The 19,290-nt window shown below is 36.7% G+C and overlaps 2 protein-coding genes across 2 annotated transcripts; both read right to left on the reverse strand.

Moving 5' to 3' along the window:
• Positions 1-5,325: 5,325 nt before the first annotated feature.
• On the reverse strand, positions 5,326-9,575 carry LOC145949529 (uncharacterized). The gene is made up of 2 exons (XM_083059535.1): positions 7,569-9,575; positions 5,326-5,494 (listed from the first exon to the last, which is right to left on the reverse strand). The coding sequence occupies exons 1-2, from the start codon at positions 9,483-9,485 to the stop codon at positions 5,468-5,470; spliced, it is 1,944 nt and encodes a 647-aa protein (XP_082915661.1). The 5' UTR covers positions 9,486-9,575; the 3' UTR covers positions 5,326-5,467.
• Positions 9,576-11,905: 2,330 nt separating this feature from the next.
• On the reverse strand, positions 11,906-12,340 carry LOC145949968 (uncharacterized). Its single transcript, XM_083060874.1, has one exon. The coding sequence runs from the start codon at positions 12,338-12,340 to the stop codon at positions 11,906-11,908; it is 435 nt and encodes a 144-aa protein (XP_082917000.1).
• Between the last annotated feature and the right edge of the window lie 6,950 nt (positions 12,341-19,290).

Consider the following 19,290-nt stretch of genomic DNA (forward strand, 5'->3'; position numbering starts at 1 on the left):
CTTTGTTACATGATGGAATATTATTTCCTTTTGGTTCATGAAACCAGCTCATAGACCTTGAAGCCACCACCGGTTTAAGGCATAGAATTTGTGCTCTTTTTACTTTTTGTCGATGGGGGTTGCATATGTAGCGGAGGACATAAGTTAAGTTCCCTTGTTAGAATCTTTCTGATAAAAGAAGATTTGACAATTGAGTTTAATGTCTTTCAAATTTTTGGATCAAAAGTTTAGTATCCTTTGAATATAGTTCAGTTGATAAATATGTATATATGTCATGATGTAAAGGAAGTTTGAAATTTTCTTGTCTTTAAACTTTAAATTAGGCTATTGCTCATTTTTGTATCTTATTTCTTCTTTTTAGTGGGCTTCAATCAATTTTATTGCCGACTCTTCCCTTTAATTAAAAGAGAAAATAGAAATATGCTATATATATAAATTTTATTTGAGATAATGATTTATTACACCTTATCTAATTATAAATTATCATGTATTATAAATTTCTTGACTTTCACAATAACATTTTAAAAGTTATAATTATAGTAAATTTTGATTCATTGATATTATATTTAAAGTATATGACAAATAAACTAATTTTATTTAAATGAAGATTTTTAGGAATTATTTTGTGAAAAAATTTAAATGATGTTTTGGAACTTCTTCTCCGTCATCTATATAATAAGGATTTGCATTATAAATGGATGTAAATTATATTATGATACAAGAACAATGTTAACAACACTTACGGAATTGAACATAAGTTTTGTTCTTATTTTATATGTGGCATTTTATTTTAAATAATTAAATTAATTCTAAAACCTTTTTTCTTGGGACATCTGATAAAGAATTGAACTAATCACCTATACACTGTTAGTGTAAAGTTTTTTTACACTAGCAACCAATCATATCTTTTAATAGTATAATGTCAATTGCTTATTTAATAAAATAAAAATAAAATAAAATAATTTAAAAAATATAATTGGTTTTTAGTGTAAAAAACTTTATACTGTCCATAATTAACTCTAAAGAATTAATTCTAAAACAAGAGACAACCGAATTGCAACTCTTATTCTTATTAAAAAAGGATCAGTATTCGATTGACCCAAGCTCAATCTTCAACCGTAAAGGTTCATGCAAATCCATGAATACCAAAGTGTTCTACATAGGCCCATTGATTTTTTTATTTAATTATTTTATGACTTGATTTATTATGTTGGCTCTTGAGAATTCTTATGCACTTCATGAAATATACTCAGACCCATAATTTTTTATATAATTAATTTGATAGTAATAATATAATTTTGTCTTAGATTGAATTTTTGTTAACCATGTTATGTTTTTAAACAGCATACAAAATTTTTGTCACTCATTATTAGGGATGAGAATAAGTCAGGTCAGGTCAGACTTTAAATATATAAATTAGGCTTGTTTCGCAAAATTAAGGTCTAAACTTTCTATTATCTATCATAATTTTTTTTTATTGGTTTGACCAGACTTTTTTGAAAATTTAGTCTGACTTATTATCCAATTTAAATTATTAATATTAATTAGTTCAATAAATTTAATTTTTAAAAATCAAACAATTTATATTTAAAATATAATTTATTAGATATTATTAACATTTAAATTTTAAAAGAAACATAGAAAAAATTAAATCATGTTTTATTGAAGAAATAATTCATGGGTAATTACGAATGTTGATTTACACTCATGTACATGTCATAAACTTATAAATCTATAATAAAAATAAATAATTATATAAAAAATATTTTAAATATTAATAATTTATTTTTATTTCATAAATTTATTTATTTATTTATATTTTAATAATATATTATTTTTTATTATATTATATAAATAAGCTTACACCTATATGCTTACACCTAACATTTTTATATAAATAGATTTTTTTAAAAATGTAAATTTGACCATTTTAATAAGAGTTAATCACTTATACACTGCCAGTGTAAAGTTTTTTTTACAGTGGCAACCAATCATATCTTTTAATAGTGTCATGTCAGTTGTTTATTAAATGAAATAAAAATAAAGTAAAATAATTTAAAAGATATAATTGGTTGCCAGTGTACAAAACTTTACACTGACAGTGTATAGATGATTAACTCTTTTAATAAATAGGTCAAGACAAGCCATACATTAAATATAGTAGGTCATATAGATTCTTTATTTATGCCTTTACCTATTCCATCCCTCCTCATAACGCACAAATGTTGTCCAAAAAAGAGGTTGTACGAAGGAAATAAAAGCTAATTTATAAATCATAGAAAAATTTATTTTGTTTTTGTCATTGCAATGTTGTATTAATTTTTTTTACTTACCTTACATATCAAAATTTTGTAAATGAAACTTCGTATATTTATATATTATGTTGTATAAAAAGGAAGTTTTGAACTCTTAACAGTTGGACTTGCATAATATGATTTTGTAACTTTGTTATTATCATAGTTGTTTAGATATCTAACTCGATGTTATATATTTTCAGCATCATTTAAGAGAAACTTACATTCGAGAGAAATATGGACGAGAAAGAAAATCAATCATTTTAATTTGAGTCTTCACTTATTCCTCCGAGCTGACATAGAGATCAAGCTTGAGCACATCAGAACAAGTTACCGACAAAGACTGATCAAGCTTCGATTTAGGTACGTCTCTATGGCTGATATGAATGTTGTTCGGGTCGATTCCTCTAAGGACACAAGTGGTTCTACCAGCACTAGATCGCATGCAGAATTTGACCAGCATCGCGTGTTGGCTTTAGCGCCCAATGGTTCGGATGGCATTGAGGTCATTTCGGGATTTGAGCGCAACCAAAGTGGAGATGAGTCTTCATCTGTATCGCTCTCCGATGGCCGTCCTGCGACTCACAAAGTCGGATCAGATTCTCGCCATTACCCTCCTATAAAGACCCCGGGCTACATGTGGGTGCATGGGGAGGTCAGCAGTGTGTATTCCCGTTATACTGATAGGAACTCGATTGCGTTGTTTGTCTCTGCCGAAAATTTCCTAACCTTTCCAGATGAAGAAGAGCCCTCCCCTATTTTCTTTCAGCCTTGCCTTGCCGAAGTGACGGGGGGCCAAATCCTGACTTCGTCTATTTGAATCAAGGAACTTGCAATACTTTTACGTATATGATTACATGTTCTGAGACTTGAAGGTGACTCTTCCTTTCGACGATTTTTTTGTGGGTGTTCTTCGACTTCTCAACGTGGCGCTGACCCAACTCCATCCCAACAGCTAGGCGGCCATGCAAGGATTCCGACGACTGTGTTTGGCCGAGAGGATTCTCGGGAGGGAAGACTTGTAATAAATGATTAATTAAGCCACATCCTTGACCAAGAGGATTCTCAGGAGGGAAGACTTGTAATAAATGATTAAGCCGCATCCTTGGCCGAGAGGATTCTCGGGAGGGAAGACTTGTAATAAATTAATTAAGCCGCATCCTTGGCCGAAAGGATTCTCGGGAGGGAAGACTTGTAAATTTTTTTAATAACGTAAGCCACATCCTTGGCCGAGAGGATTCTCGGGAGGGAAGACTTGTATCCTCTCGGGAGGGAAGACTTGTAAAAAATTTTAATAACGTAAGCCACATCCTTGGCCGAGAGGATTCTTGGGAGGGAAGACTTGTAAAAAATTTTAATAACGTAAGCCACATCCTTGGCTGAAAGGATTCTTGGGAGGGAAGACTTGTAATAAATTAATGTAAAATGAGGCATAAATGTCAAAACTGTATTTTCATTGATGGGTTGATGCCTCGTTAAAAACCTTGCCGGCCAAAAACCCCTTTTCATGATTTTATAAGGGGGAAAAAGACCGGTTCAAGGAAAAGAGTGCATCGTAATACATTTACATGAGTGTAGGTACATGAGTCAAACCCTAACTGTAGTATGTTTTCAAATGGGTGGAGTTCCATGTCCTCGGGATGACCTTGCCGAAAAGTTCCTCAAGCTTGTATGCTCCATTGTGGAGAACATGTCGTACGCGGAACAGTCTGTCCCAATTTGTCGATAACTTTCCTTCGATGGGGTTGGTTCCGGTTGCCCTCCAAACGAGATCACCTTCATGGAAGATTCTCGGCTTTAGATTGGAGTTAAAGCGTCGACTCATTCGCTGTTTGCACGCCTCGGCCGCGATCTGTGTTTTTTCTTGCAGTTTATCTAAGACATCTAGCTCAGCACGGAGGGAGTTGTTGTTGGATTCTTCATGAAAGTTGATAGGATTCCTAATTTGCACAAGGAATGAAGAAGGATCTTTTGGGTTCAAAAATCTGGAACTTAATTTTCTGGAATGTAGGGATGGATCTTTTGGGTTAAAAATCTGGAACTTAATTTTCTGGAATGAAAGTAAGAAAATTCGAATGCTAGAAATGAAGGTAAAAGGATACAGTAAAAAAATGAATGAAGGAAGAATCACTCTTCCAAGGAAAAGGCTTCACACAAAGAATTGTGGTTTATCCTTTGATATGCCCAAACTCTTGAATCACTCAAGAACAATTAGAGAATTACTCTCAGTAATTAAAACTCAAATTCTGATCTGATTTTGTTCATCCCCATGGGCAGCTTATATAGCTTACAATCAACAACCTTCACTTACATTAGTGGACAAATAATGGACTCCACTAAGCCTGAATTATGACCACTAATGACAAAATATTATAAAAAAAAACACTTTAGTGGGCAATTATTGAACTTCCACTAAGCCTAACAATTATGACCACTAAAACATTAAATAAAACACATGCTAAATTCGTGCACCCCTCTGGTATGCCTCATGGCTGACTCATCCCAAAGGTTTTGGGCCTTATTTGATAAAAATAACTTGCTTAAAAAACTAGCCCAATAAGTGGTGCAGCCCAAAAAGAGTTGGCAGCCACTTTAACAAGAGTTTTAAGCCTTTATTTACTAATTACAATTACTAAGAACACCATAGAGTAATTAGGCTTCATAATCCTTGATACAATTCACCATCTTGGCCTTGTTTTCATCTTTAGGCATTTCTTCAAGAATAAGGGCCGTAACTTGTTGCAAAGCATCTTTGGCCTTTTTAGTCCTCGCCCTAGTCATTGGTCCTCCAAGTCCTTTGAGTGCTCCTAAATCCTTGCCCATGTCCTCATCATTCCCTCCCTCTTGAGAAGAATTTGTCCTCAAATCAAAGTCTCCATCTTCTACATCAAAGAGAGATAAATCAGAAACATTAAAAGTGGAACTAACATTGTACTCACCGGGCAATTCAATCTTGTAAGCATTGTCATTTATTCTTTCAAGTACTTGAAATGGACCATCCCCTCTTGGCAAAAGCTTTGATTTCCTTTGTTCCGGAAATCTTTCCTTTCTCATGTGTACCCAAACCCAATCACCAGGTTGAAACACAACTTTCTTTCGCCCTTTGTTAGCATGTTTTGCGTAGCTCTCATTTTTCTTCTCAATTTGAGCCTTCACACGTTCGTGTAACTTCTTCACATAGTCTGCTTTGGCCTGCCCTTCTTTATGTTTAAAAACAGAAATGTTAGGCATAGGCAATAAATCAAGAGGAGTCAATGGGTTAAAACCATACACAACCTCAAAAGGTGAACAATTTGTGGTGCTATGGACAGCCCTATTATATGCAAATTCAACATGAGGCAAACTTGCTTCCCAATACTTAATATTTTTTTTTAAAACAGTCCTAAGCAAGGTTCCCAAAGTTCTATTGACTACCTCAGTTTGTCCATCAGTTTGTGGGTGACAAGTTGTTGAAAATAATAATTTAGTACCTATCTTTCCCCACAAAGTCCTCCAAAAATGACTAAGGAATTTAGCATCCCTATCACTTACAATACTCCTTAGCACACCATGAAGTCTCACAACTTCTTTGAAAAACAAATCAGCCACATGACACGCATCATCTACCTTTTTGCAAGGTATGAAATGTGCCATTTTTGAGAACCTGTCAACAACCACAAAAATAGAATCTTTGCCATTCTTTGTTCTAGGCAGTCCTAACACAAAGTCCATAGATATGTCAATCCAAGGATATTCAGGAGTTGGCAAAGGAGTATACAATCCTTGCGGTAATGATTTAGATTTAGCCATTTTGCACACAACACAATGTTCACAAAATTTTTGCACATCACGTTTCATATGAGGCCAAAAGAAATGTTCTTGTAAAATTTCCAAAGTCTTTTTAATCCCAAAGTGCCCCATCAAACCACCACCATGTGATTCACTAACAAGCAATTCTCTAATGGAACATGCAGGCACACACAATTTGTTTTCTTTAAATAAAAACCCATTGTGCTTAAAATACCCATTTTGAGATAATTTCTCACATGCAGCATATATTTCACCAAAAGTTTCATCAGAAGCATACATTTCTTTCAAAGATTCAAATCCAAGCAATTTAGTTTCAAGAGTGGAAAGTAATGTATGTCTCCTTGATAAAGCATCAGCCACAATGTTCCCTTTGCCCCTTTTATGTTTTATGACATAGGGAAATTGTTCCAAAAACTCCACCCACTTGGCATGCCTCTTGTTAAGCTTGCCTTGTCCCTTCAAATACCTTAGGGACTCATGATCACTATGTATTACAAATTCTTTGGGAAAAAGATAGTGTTGCCATGTTTTTAAAGCTCTTACCAAGGCATACAATTCCTTATCATAAGTGGAAAAGTTAAGGGCAGCCCCACGTAATTTTTCACTAAAATAAGCAATTGGATGGCCTTCTTGTAACAACACAGCCCCAATACCAACATTGGAAGCATCACATTCAATTTCAAAAGATTTAGCAAAGTTTGGTAAAGCAAGAATAGGAGCATTGGTTAACCTTTGCTTAAGAGCAACAAAGGCTTCCTCTTGTTTCTCTCCCCACTTAAAACCCACATGTTTCTTTACTACTTCATTAAGAGGTGCTGCCAAGGTGCTAAAGTCCTTAACAAACCTCCTATAAAAACTTGCCAAACCATGGAAACTTCTCACTTCACTCACGGATTTAGGTGTGGGCCATTCTTGGATGGCCTTAACCTTTTCCTCATCTACTTGTACTCCTTTAGAACTTACAACAAAACCAAGGAATACAACATGATCAGTACAAAACACACATTTTTCAAGATTGGCAAACAAATGTTCTTCCTTAAGCACATTCAAAACAGATTTCAAATGTTCCACATGCAATTCAAGAGAAGTGCTATAGACAAGAATATCATCAAAATATACTACAACAAATTTGCCAATAAATTCCCTCAAAACATGGTTCATCAATCTCATGAAAGTACTGGGTGCATTAGTTAAGCCAAAAGGCATAACCAACCACTCATACAAACCATATTTTGTTTTAAAAGCAGTTTTCCATTCATCACCCTCTCTAATTCTAATTTGATTATACCCACTTTTCAAATCAATTTTAGAGAAAAAACTTGCACCATGCAATTCATCAAGCAAATCATCAAGTCTAGGAATTGGGTGCCTATATTTTATGGTGATGTTATTTAGAGCCCTACAATCAGAACACATTCTCCATGTACCATCTTTTTTAGGGACCAAAATTACTGGAACAGCACAAGGACTCATGCTATTTCTTACCCATCCTTTGGCCATGAGTTCATCCACTTGCTTTTGTATTTCTTGCGTTTCTTGTGGATTGCTTCTATAAGCTGGCTTATTGGGTAAAGAAGCTCCTGGAATGAGATCAATTTGGTGTTCAATTCCCCTCAAAGGTGGTAGTCCACTTGGTATGCTTGATGGAAAAACATCACGAAATTCCTGCAAAAGAGATTTAACACTAGAAGGTATTTCCAATTCATCAAAAGTGTTAGTGTTTAAAATCTGATTTTTGCAATACATTAGATAAAGGGGCTGTTTAGCAAGGAACAACCTCTTCACCTCACTCTTTGTTGCCAAAAGACTCTCTCTTCTCTCAAGTGTTTCACTCCTTTTCTTTTTTTTAAATTTTTGTTCACTCTTTTTCTCAAGATCACTTTCTTTTCTCTCCAAAGAAATCTTTTCTCTCATCCTCAATTGATCCTCACACACCTCTTTAGGACTCAAAGGCTTGAGGACAATCTTTTTATTTTGGTGCACAAAAGAAATCTTATTGGAATAGCCATCATGGACGGCTTTAGTGTCAAATTGCCAAGGCCTTCCTAAAAGTATGTGGCTGGCCTCCATTGGAACTACATCACATAGCACCTTATCTTTGTATTTTCCAATGGAAATCTCCACTTCTACTTGCTGCCTCACTTGCACCTCTCCATCCTCACTAAGCCACTGAAGTTTATATGGTCTAGGATGTGGTTTAGTGTCTAAATTTAGCTTTGACACTAATCTAGCACTAGCCACATTAGCGCAACTCCCTCCATCAATAATCACCATGCAAACCTTTCCATTGATGGAACACCTTGTGTGGAAAATATTCTCCCTTTGGTTTATTTCTAAAGGACTCATTTGACTACCCATCATTCTCCTTATCATCAATAAATCTCCCTCAAGGGCCTCCTCCTCCTCCTCAATGTCACCTTCCTCTTCTTCACTAACATCAGATTGGCTAGTGTAATCCCCATTCTCCTTGAGAACCATGGTCCTTTTGGTAGGACACTCATAGGCATAATGACCCATGCCTTGACACTTAAAGCATTTTATGTCTTTACTCTTCTTTTGAGGCTGTTCTAAGGTCTTAGAGGATGATTTTACATGAGAAGTAGATGCTGGATTGCTTGAAGTGGCAGTCACCTCCTTCTTATTTTTGTCCTTCCAACTAAAGGAATTATAATTAGAAGAACTCTTCTTGGTCACACTTTTTCTTTTGAGTTGTTGTTCCACTTGAATGGATTTGTGCAGCAAATCTTCTATATCAACAAATTCCTGCAATTCAACAACATCACGAATATCATTATTCAAACCATTAATAAAACGAGCCATGGTTAGTTCCGGATCTTCTTCAACATTGGCTTGCATCATGAGCAAGTCCAATTCTTTGTAATACTCTTCAACTCCCTTGGTGCCTTGTGACAATTTTTGAAGTTTAAATTTCACATCTCTAGCATAGCTAGCTGGCACATAACGTTTCCTCATGAGCTTTTTCATTTCAGCCCAAGTCTCCACCAAAGGCTCTTCATTTCTCAACCTTTCTCTTTTCAACTTATTCCACCACACAAGTGCATAGTCTGAGAACTCAGCTGCTGCAAGTTTCACCTTTTGCTCTTCATCATAATTGTTACAAGTGAAAATATGTTCTATTTTGAGTTCCCATTCCACATAGGCTTCCGGATCACTCTTCCCCTTAAATGGAGGAACATTAAGTTTAATACCTTCAATTCTGTTTTGCCTAGGAGCACCACCAATTCTTCCTCTCCTTTCTTCTTCATGATGTTCATAATTCTCTAATCGTTCAATTCTTCCATACAACTCCTCATTGTTTTCTCTCAATAATCTTTGCATTTGAGCATTAATAGCGTCGAACAAGAGTCTTTGTGTTCCATCCAAATGATCTCCATCTGCCATCTTCAAAAAAAACAAGAGTACTAACAAACACAAAGAAAATAGGACCTCACCACTCTTCTCACGTGTTTACACTCGTAAAAAGATCACTCTCTTTTTTTTTTTTTTTTTTTTAAAAGCAATTCAAAAATAGACAACACAAAGAACAAACCACAAATTTGATATTTTGTGTTAAAAGCAAGGTTCAGGGTAGGCTTAAAAAAAAAAAAAAAAAAGAAAGGAATACAAAATAGTCACCTAAAATTCAAAAAGAAAACAAGGAAACTTAGGAATCAAAAACTGGAATTTTAGATAAGTTAGTAACACCCTTCAACCCAACCGAAATATTACCTTAAATTTTGAGTCTTAAGTGTTCTAAACGCATGAACCATTCAGCCACAACTTTTTTTTTTTTTTTTTTTTATATATTCACGAAATTTTTTTTTTTAATACTATTCAGACCTAATTTTTGCAATGGTTCAGAAATAAAGAAAGAACACTAAGGTAATATCAATGGTAATGAGAAATAATAAGGAAAGATGTTACCCAAAGAAATTCCAGCAAATGATGTGGATGACCCAAAAAAACCGGAGCTCTTGATACCAAATGATAGGATTCCTAATTTGCACAAGGAATGAAGAAGGATCTTTTGGGTTCAAAAATCTGGAACTTAATTTTCTGGAATGTAGGGATGGATCTTTTGGGTTAAAAATCTGGAACTTAATTTTCTGGAATGAAAGTAAGAAAATTCGAATGCTAGAAATGAAGGTAAAAGGATACAGTAAAAAAATGAATGAAGGAAGAATCACTCTTCCAAGGAAAAGGCTTCACACAAAGAATTGTGGTTTATCCTTTGATATGCCCAAACTCTTGAATCACTCAAGAACAATTAGAGAATTACTCTCAGTAATTAAAACTCAAATTCTGATCTGATTTTGTTCATCCCCATGGGCAGCTTATATAGCTTACAATCAACAACCTTCACTTACATTAGTGGACAAATAATGGACTCCACTAAGCCTGAATTATGACCACTAATGACAAAATATTATAAAAAAAAAACACTTTAGTGGGCAATTATTGAACTTCCACTAAGCCTAACAATTATGACCACTAAAACATTAAATAAAACACATGCTAAATTCGTGCACCCCTCTGGTATGCCTCATGGCTGACTCATCCCAAAGGTTTTGGGCCTTATTTGATAAAAATAACTTGCTTAAAAAACTAGCCCAATAAGTGGTGCAGCCCAAAAAGAGTTGGCAGCCACTTTAACAAGAGTTTTAGGCCTTTATTTACTAATTACAATTACTAAGAACACCATAGAGTAATTAGGCTTCATAATCCTTGATACAATTCACCATCTTGGCCTTGTTTTCATCTTTAGGCATTTCTTCAAGAATAAGGGCCGTAACTTGTTGCAAAGCATCTTTGGCCTTTTTAGTCCTCGCCCTAGTCATTGGTCCTCCAAGTCCTTTGAGTGCTCCTAAATCCTTGCCCATGTCCTCATCAAAAGTGGGTCCGCCAAAATGACGATTCACCAAATTCTACCGGTATCATCGCATCCGAGCCGTACGCTAATCAAAAGGGAGTCTCTCTTGTACTTGACTAGGGCGTGCATCTATACCCCCCATAAGACTTCAGGCAATTCTTCGGCCCAGGCTCCTTTGGCTATGCCTAGCCGCTTCTTCAATTCAGTTAGGATGACCTTGTTGGCTACTTCGGCCTGACCGTTGGACTGTGGATGTTCTACGGACGTGAACCAGTGCCAAATTCTGAGGTTCTCAAGGAAGGTGTTGAACTTTTTATCCGTGAATTGCAGCCCATTATCCGAGATGATAGAATAGGCAATGCCGAACCGAGTGACTATGTTTTTCCATACAAACTTTTGTATGTTGGCCGCCATGTTGGAGGCGAACGGCTCGGCCTCAATCTATTTGGTAAAGTAGTCCACGGCTACTACCAGAAACTTGCATTGTCCTTTAGCGAAGGGGAATGGGCTGAGTATGTCGATGCCCCACAAAGAGAAAGGCCAAGGGGCACTGACAGTGTGTAGCTACTCGGCTGAGGCATGGATCAGGTTGCCGTGTAGTTGGGCATTGCATGCATTTCTTCACATATTTCGCACAATCAGTTTTGATGGTCGGCCAATAATAGCCGACCCTCAATACTTTAGTAGCCAGTGTGCTCCTGCCTGAGTGGGATCCGTAAATGCCCTCGTGAACTTCTCGCATAACATAGTCGGCTTGTTGTTGGTCAATGCATTTCAACAAGGGGGTGGAAAATCCTCGTCGGTACAATTCTCCAGCCACTATGGAGTATCGTGCCGCCTAGGTTCTGACCTTCTTGACTTGACTCAGATTAATGGGTTCCGTGTCGTTAACGATGAAATTCATGATGTCGTTCATCCACGAATTTGGCAATTCCTTGATCGGCATGCATTCTTATGGAATACTTGGTGTGGGCAATTCCAAGTGGATGGTTGTCCAGAGTTGTGCAGGTTTTTGACTGCTAGTCAACCGGGCCAACTGGTTGGCTCTTTCATTGTTGCAATGTGGTGTATGCCGGACCTGTACATCGCTAAATTGACTGCCCATCCCTTGAAAAAGGTGGTAATATTTAAGCAAGTTTGGGTCTTTGACCTGAAAGTTACCGTTCACCTGCTCGGCGACTACTTTCGAGTCAGTCCAACACACTATTTTCTTGGCTCCCATCTTGGCGGCCAATCTCATTCCTACGAGCAAGGCTTCATACTCGGCCTTATTATTTGATGTTCGGAAGCCGAAACGTAGGGATTGTTCGAGGGTGATACCGGATGGGCCCTCCAAAATTATGCCGGCACCGATTCCTTGGCAATTGGACGATCCATCGACATGCATGGTCCAAGCATTGTCTTAAAAATAGCCAAGTGGTGAGAGTTCATTGATGAAGTCGGCCCAGTGTTGCGAATTTATGGGGCCTCAGGGTTCAAACCAGATGTCGAATTCGGAAAATTCTATTGACCAAGCCATCATCTGACCCACGATCTCTGGTTTTCTCAACACCTTGGATATTGGGCAGTCGGTTTGGACTATTACCTTGTGACTTTGAAAGTATTATCGAAGTCGTCGCGCCGTGTAAATGAGTGCTAGAGCCACCTTTTCCAGAAGTTGGTATCGGTGCTCGACGTCTTGCAACACTCAACTAACAAAGTATACAGGTTGCTGGTGGCCATCCATTTCTTGTAACATGTCAGCACTTATGGCATCGTTGGAGTCTACCAAGTATATGATCAGGTCTAGCTTGAGTGTCGGCTTGGAAAGAATTGGTGGGGTGCCGAGTCGTTCCTTGAATTGCTGAAATGAGGTTTCACATTCATCTGTCCACTTGAATTGATAAACTTTCTTCAACAGGCTAAGGATTGGTTTAGCTGTTTCGGCCATACACGGGAGGAAGCGAGACAAGGATGTCAAACGGCCAGATAACCTTTGAACCTCTTTGATGTTTTTTGGGCTTCTTATGTCTAAGATGGTGAGACATTTGTCGGGGTTTACCTCGATGCCCTGCCTGGAAAGCATAAAGCCTAAAAATTTTCCTCCAGAAACACCAATCACGCATTTGTCAGGGTTGAGATGCATTCGGTGTTTCTGAAGTGCCTGGAATACTTTAGCCAGGTCGGCCGCGTAGGCGGAAAGGTTGGGTGATTTTACCACCATGTCATTGATATACACTTCCATGTTCTTCCTTATTTTCTTGTGGAAGATTTTATCCATGAGTCTTTGATACATAGCCCCAGTGTTCTTCAAGCCAAATGGCATAACCTGGTAACAATAGTTGGCCGATTCGGTGACGAACGCTGTCTTATCTTCGTCTTGGGGGAACATTCAGATATGATTATATCCTGAATATACGTCGACGAAGGTCAAGAATTCATGGTCGGCCGCACCATCCACCAATCGGTTAATATTTGGTAAAGGGTAGGCGTCCTTGGGACATGCCTTGTTCAAATCAGTGTAGTCGGTGCACATTTGCCACTTGCCGTTCGACTTTTTAACCATAACGACGTTGGCCAACCACGTGGTGTAATGGAGTTCTCGGATAAATCCCGCATCCATAAGCTTAGAAACCTCTCCCTCTATTGCCTTCTTTCTCTTTTCTCCCGTTTTTCTCTTTCGCTGGGCAACCGGTTTCGCCTCTCAACAAATCGAGAGTTTGTGGCATAAAAAGGTTGGGTCGATCCCGGGCATATCGGCTAGATGCGTTATCTTGACCAAGCCTTGGATTATCTTGTAGGTTCGTTATCATGGCCATTGCCATGGCCGAGAACTGTACCGAACCGACAGCTTATGCCATAGCTGAGGTGGGTTCGTGGGCAACTTGTCTCAGTCGTATCGTCTCTGCCGTCGCGGTGGCCGATAGGGAGTCACGTGCCGCTCCACGTGGCTGGTAGGGCCCTTCTAGTACATATTATAAACCTTATACTTATAAATCTATAATAAAAATAAATAATTGTATGAAAAATATTTTAAATATTTATTATTTATTTTTCTTTTATAAATTTATTTATTTTTTATTTATATTTTAATAATATATATTATTTTTTATTATATTATAAAAAGGTTGATCTATCTTGTCTATCAGACTTTTCAATAAGCTCAGAACTTACCTTTTTATATTAATAGAAATTTTTAAAAGCTTGAACTTGAGCTTTGTATTAAATAGGTCAGGTTAGACCATATTTTAAAGAGAGCATGTTATAAAATCCTCTTTAAGGCTTCACTTATTCCATCCCTACCCATGGCACAAATGTTGTCAAAAAAGAGGGTGAAGATTGTGGTTGGTACTAGGGATATAAAAGCTAATTTTTAAATTGTAGAAAAATTTATTTTGTTTATGTCGTTGCAATGTTGTATTATTTTATTTTGTTTTTATTTACATATGTTACGTATCAAAATTTTGTAAATGAAACTTCGCATATTTACATATTATGTTAGATGCAAAGGAAGTTTTGAACTCTTAACAGATTAACTCGCTAATATGATTTTGTAACTTTGTTATTATCATGGTTGTTTAAATGTCTAACTTGATGTTATACATTTTCAGCATCATTGAAGAGAAACTTACATTCGGGAGAAATATAGATGAGAAAGAAAATCAATCTTTTTAATTTGAGTAAAAGATTTGACAATTGAGTTTAGTGTCTTTCAGTTGATAGATATGTATACATGACATGATGTAAAGGAAGTTGTCAAACTTTTCTTTTTTCTATAAACTTTAAACTAGGCTGTTGTTCACTTTTGTATCTCATTTCCTCTCTCTAGTGGGCTTCAATCAATTTTATTGTTGACTCTTCCCTTTAATTAAAAGAAAAAATAGAATTATGCTATATATATAAATTTTATTTGAGAAAATGGATTATTACACCTTATCTAATTATAAATTATTATGTATTATAAATTTCTTGACTTTTAAATGACATTAAAAAATTTATAATTATATTAAATTTTGATTCATTGATATTATATTTAAAGTATATGACTAATAAACTCAGTTTATTTAAATGAAGATTTTCACGAATTATTTTGTGAGAAAAATTTAGATGATGTTTTGGAACTTCATCTCCGTCATCTATATAATAAGGATTTGCATTATAGATGGATGTAGATTATTATGATACAAGAGCAACGTTAACAGCTGTTGCAACCCGAAAATTTCCGATCTTGTGACTTATGATTTATACATCCTTTTAAAAATCTCATCAATTAAGGAGTGCTCGAAGACCAGACTAATCCCTAATTAATGGTGTTGAAAATAGGTTCATGGAGTCGCCACCAATGTTTTACTCAAAACATTAGAAAAAGAAAATGTTTTTAAAATTCCAATAGTGACCTTGAGAACCAGAATTGTGTTCGGGGTTGGTTGCGTGTAGGGAAGGTATTAAGCACCCCAACAACACCCTTAATCGGTACCCTTATGATGAACTTAACATAGTAAGAATTAATAAGTTAAATATTTAATCCCTTTATTAATGGTTATTGATGAAGCTCCTTATGGTAAGCTTTCATCCGAATTTGACAAAATTCAAGCTCAAAGCAAGAGAAACTTCAAGGACGGACTAGCTTAGAAGAATCAATGTTGATTCAAGGATGCTAGAACTTCCGGAAAGAAAATCCTAAAGCTTCAAAGAGGAAGGCTCAAGGAATTGAGAAGGAGATAGTTCTCCTTGAGAGAGACTTTCGGTGAGGACTCAAATTTAAGTGAAATGAATATCATATATCCAAAAGTGTCAAATTACATGGTCACAATAGAATATATAGGTTTTAGGAAGTGTGTTAGGGAAGCTAGGTTAACCTAAGGTTTAATTAAACCATGGTATGGTCAATTAAACCTTAGGCACCAAAATTTGAATGTTTAAATTTAAATTTTGGTGCCAAACCGTCACCCCCCATGTGCTACTTAATTTGAATGTCATTTAGCATTCATTTGAGAGTGAATTTCAGACACCCTATGTGCATGCAAGCACATGGCCGAAATGCTCTCCAAATGTAATGTTAATGACATTTAAATTGAGATGCACATGCAACTCCTTTTAAACCTAAATTCAAATTACAAGGAAATGAAATGCCTAATCTACTTGGCCAAAATACAAGGCCCAAAAAAATACACAAGCTCATTGGGCTAACCCTACTCTACTTGGGCTTTATAGAATAGCCCAACTAAAAAGAACTATGGGCTTTTCCTTATTACTAGCCCATTCTTCATGCATCCTCTTGGCCATGGCCCTAATAGTTGGGCCTTTGGCCCATGGGCCTCCATCATCTCCTCTCTCTTGAAGAGGATTTGACCTCGAATCCAAAGAATCCTGCTCTTGCTCATCAACCCCTGTAAAAAGAGATAAATCAGAGATATTAAAACTAGGGCTGACTCCATACTCAGAAGGGAGATCTAGAACATAGGCATTGTTATTGATCTTCTTAAGAACCTGAAAGGATCCATCCCCTCTAGGGCTAAGTTTGGACTTCCTTTTGGAAGGAAACCTATCCTTCCAAAGGTGAAGCCAAACCCAATCACCTTCATTGAAGATAACTTCCTTTCGACCCTTATTATTGTATTTTGTATATTTTTCTGTTTGGGATTGAATATGATCTCGAACCCTCTCATGTAATTTCTTAACAAATTCAGCCCTAAATGTTCCTTCCTTATGAATAAAGGAAGCAACATCTGGGAGAGGTAACAAATCTAAAGGTGTGAGAGGATTGAAACCATATACAATCTCAAAAGGAGACATTTTAGTGGTTTTGTGGACCACTCTATTGTAGGCAAACTCCACATGGAGTAGGTAGTCATCCCATGACTTTTTATTACCTTTGAGGATTGCCCTCAACATAGTCCTAAGAGACCTATTAACTACTTCAGTTTGCCCATCATTTTGAGGGTGACATGTAGTAGAAAACAAGAGTTTAGTTCCTAGACTAGACCAAAGGGTTTTCCAAAAATTCCTAAGGAACTTAACATCTCGATCAGAAACTATAGTTTTAGGCAACCCATGTAGCTTTACTACCTCTTGGAAAAATAATTTAGCAATGTTACTTTCATCATCCACTTTGTGGCATGGAATAAAATGTCCATTTTACTAAAACGGTCCACTACCACAAATATGGAATCCTTTCCTCTTTGGGTTCGAGGCAATCCAAGGAAAAAGTCCATGGATATATCAACCCAAGAAGGATTAGATATTTTCAAGGGGGTGTACAATCCATGAGGTTTAGTTATAGACTTAGCTTGAAGACAAGCTATGCATCTAGAACAAAACCTTTGGACATCTCTTTTCATATGAGGCCAAAAGAATTTCTCTTTTAATAGCAAAAGAGTTTTATCAATCGCAAAATTTCCCATGAGTCCACCCTTATGACTCTCCTTTACCAAAAGTTTCCTAATAGATCCTTGGGGTATAAAAAGTCTATTTTCTTTAAAGAGAAACCCCTCAGAAATATAGTAACCTTTGTAAGGCTTTTGAATACATAAAAGATAAAAGTTAGCAAAATCAGGATCTTTCTCATACAAATCCTTGATGTCAAACCCTAGTATTTGAGAACCAAGGGTGTTTAATAAAATATGCGTTCTTGATAAAGCATCAGCCACTACATTGTAGAGCCTTTCTTATATTTGATGACATAAGGAAATTGTTGATGGAGACCTCCCTTCCATGGTTGACAATGGCATTTTGAAGAGGGTCACCTTACCCATGATCTAGGCTCACCAAAGGGGAAAAGAGATGTGGACATTAGGGTGAAGTATGGTTTTGTACGTAAAGATAATGAAGGGTGTGGGTGAAGGTTTATGGATGCTCAAGTAGGTTGGCTCACTCCAAGTGAAAGGTGGAGGCCACTCTAGGGTTTCACTCTCCAAGGGTGGAGAATGGAGGTGGTTAGCCAAAATTAACCTAGGGACTAAGGATAGGATTTGAGGCAAATAATTTCTCTCTCAAATTCATATAACCCAAAGTATTTACATGATGCATAGCCTAGGGTATTTATAAGAGTAGAGGCATCTAGGGTTGCATTTGGAGAATGCATGGCCGAAATTCACAAGCCAAATGCACACCAAATGAAATGCAAATTAACCCTAGATGCAACTTGGTGGCCAAGGATGGAATCTTTGGGTTTAGTTAGGCTACATCTAGGTGCATGATAAGACCATGCAACCTTTGCCCTCCACTTGGGCCTAAGCCTTTCTAACACCAAAAATAGGTCCAAGAACACCAAAAAAATGTGTCACCTCCTAATTTAAAACCCTAGCCCAAAATTAAAATCCTAATCATCTAGAGCACCCCATAATACAAGGGTAAAATGGGAAATACAAAAGAAAATAAATCCTATGACTAAGATACCCCAAAATACAAGGGTAAAATTGGCAAATAAAATAAACCCTATACTAATGAAGCTCAGGAGAGAATTAATACTCTATGATCATGAGGAGAGTGTCCCTTGGTGTGTGAGCTCCCTCCTCCTCTTCCACTCTCCTAGCCATTGTCGCCACCCGCCGAAACGGACCTTGGCATTCGCGACGATGGTCATGACTCGTTTTAGTTTTTTAAAAGTGGTGGATTGCTAGAACGACTTATTCTCAAACTGAGACCTTGTCGAGCTAACAATTTTATTAAATGATTCACCAATCCATGTTAATCCCAAGCGGGACCCTCCATGGATTAGTGGTTTTCGTAAAAAGAAGGGTTCTTGGAGTCGCCACCAATGTTTTACTCAAAACATTGGAAAAAGGGATAAGGCAATTGATTTTATAAATCAACTTTGGCCATTACAACCAGAGTTGGGTAAGGGAGTCGGTTACGTGCGGGGAAGGTGTTAGCACCCCCACAACGCCCCTTTCGGGTTCCCTATGACGGATTATTTATTAAATAATAGCGTAAAATTACTAAATTACCCCTATTTATTATAAACGATTATATATTAAATATCTACATGATGACGAATTTAAATATGCAACAATCAGAAAGCGGTAAAAGAAGGGATTTTTAGAGAAGAAACCTCTTGAAGCGTGCTTTTTATATATCAATGAAGTTTAGGAGGCTTTTTGGCGCTCCCTCCCTCTACAAGCTCGCTCGCTCCTTCCTAAAAAATAATTTTTGACTATGGAAATCCAAAAGATTTCCCTTCGACTAAGTTCGAGACTCAAGCAAATGGCTCGTGACTCAAGAACTTCGTCGGATTGACTCTCAGAGCGATTTCTAGGGCAGAACACTGCTCAAAAACCCCAGAATACTCAAGGAGAGAGTCAAAACTGTGTGTGAAAGTGTCCAATGACGTCCAAATGACGTCCTATATATAGGGAT

This window comes from Cajanus cajan, chromosome 7 (genome assembly GCF_000230855.2).
Source record: "Cajanus cajan strain Asha chromosome 7, NIPB_CcT2T_4, whole genome shotgun sequence".
Lineage (NCBI taxonomy): Eukaryota > Viridiplantae > Streptophyta > Magnoliopsida > Fabales > Fabaceae > Cajanus > Cajanus cajan.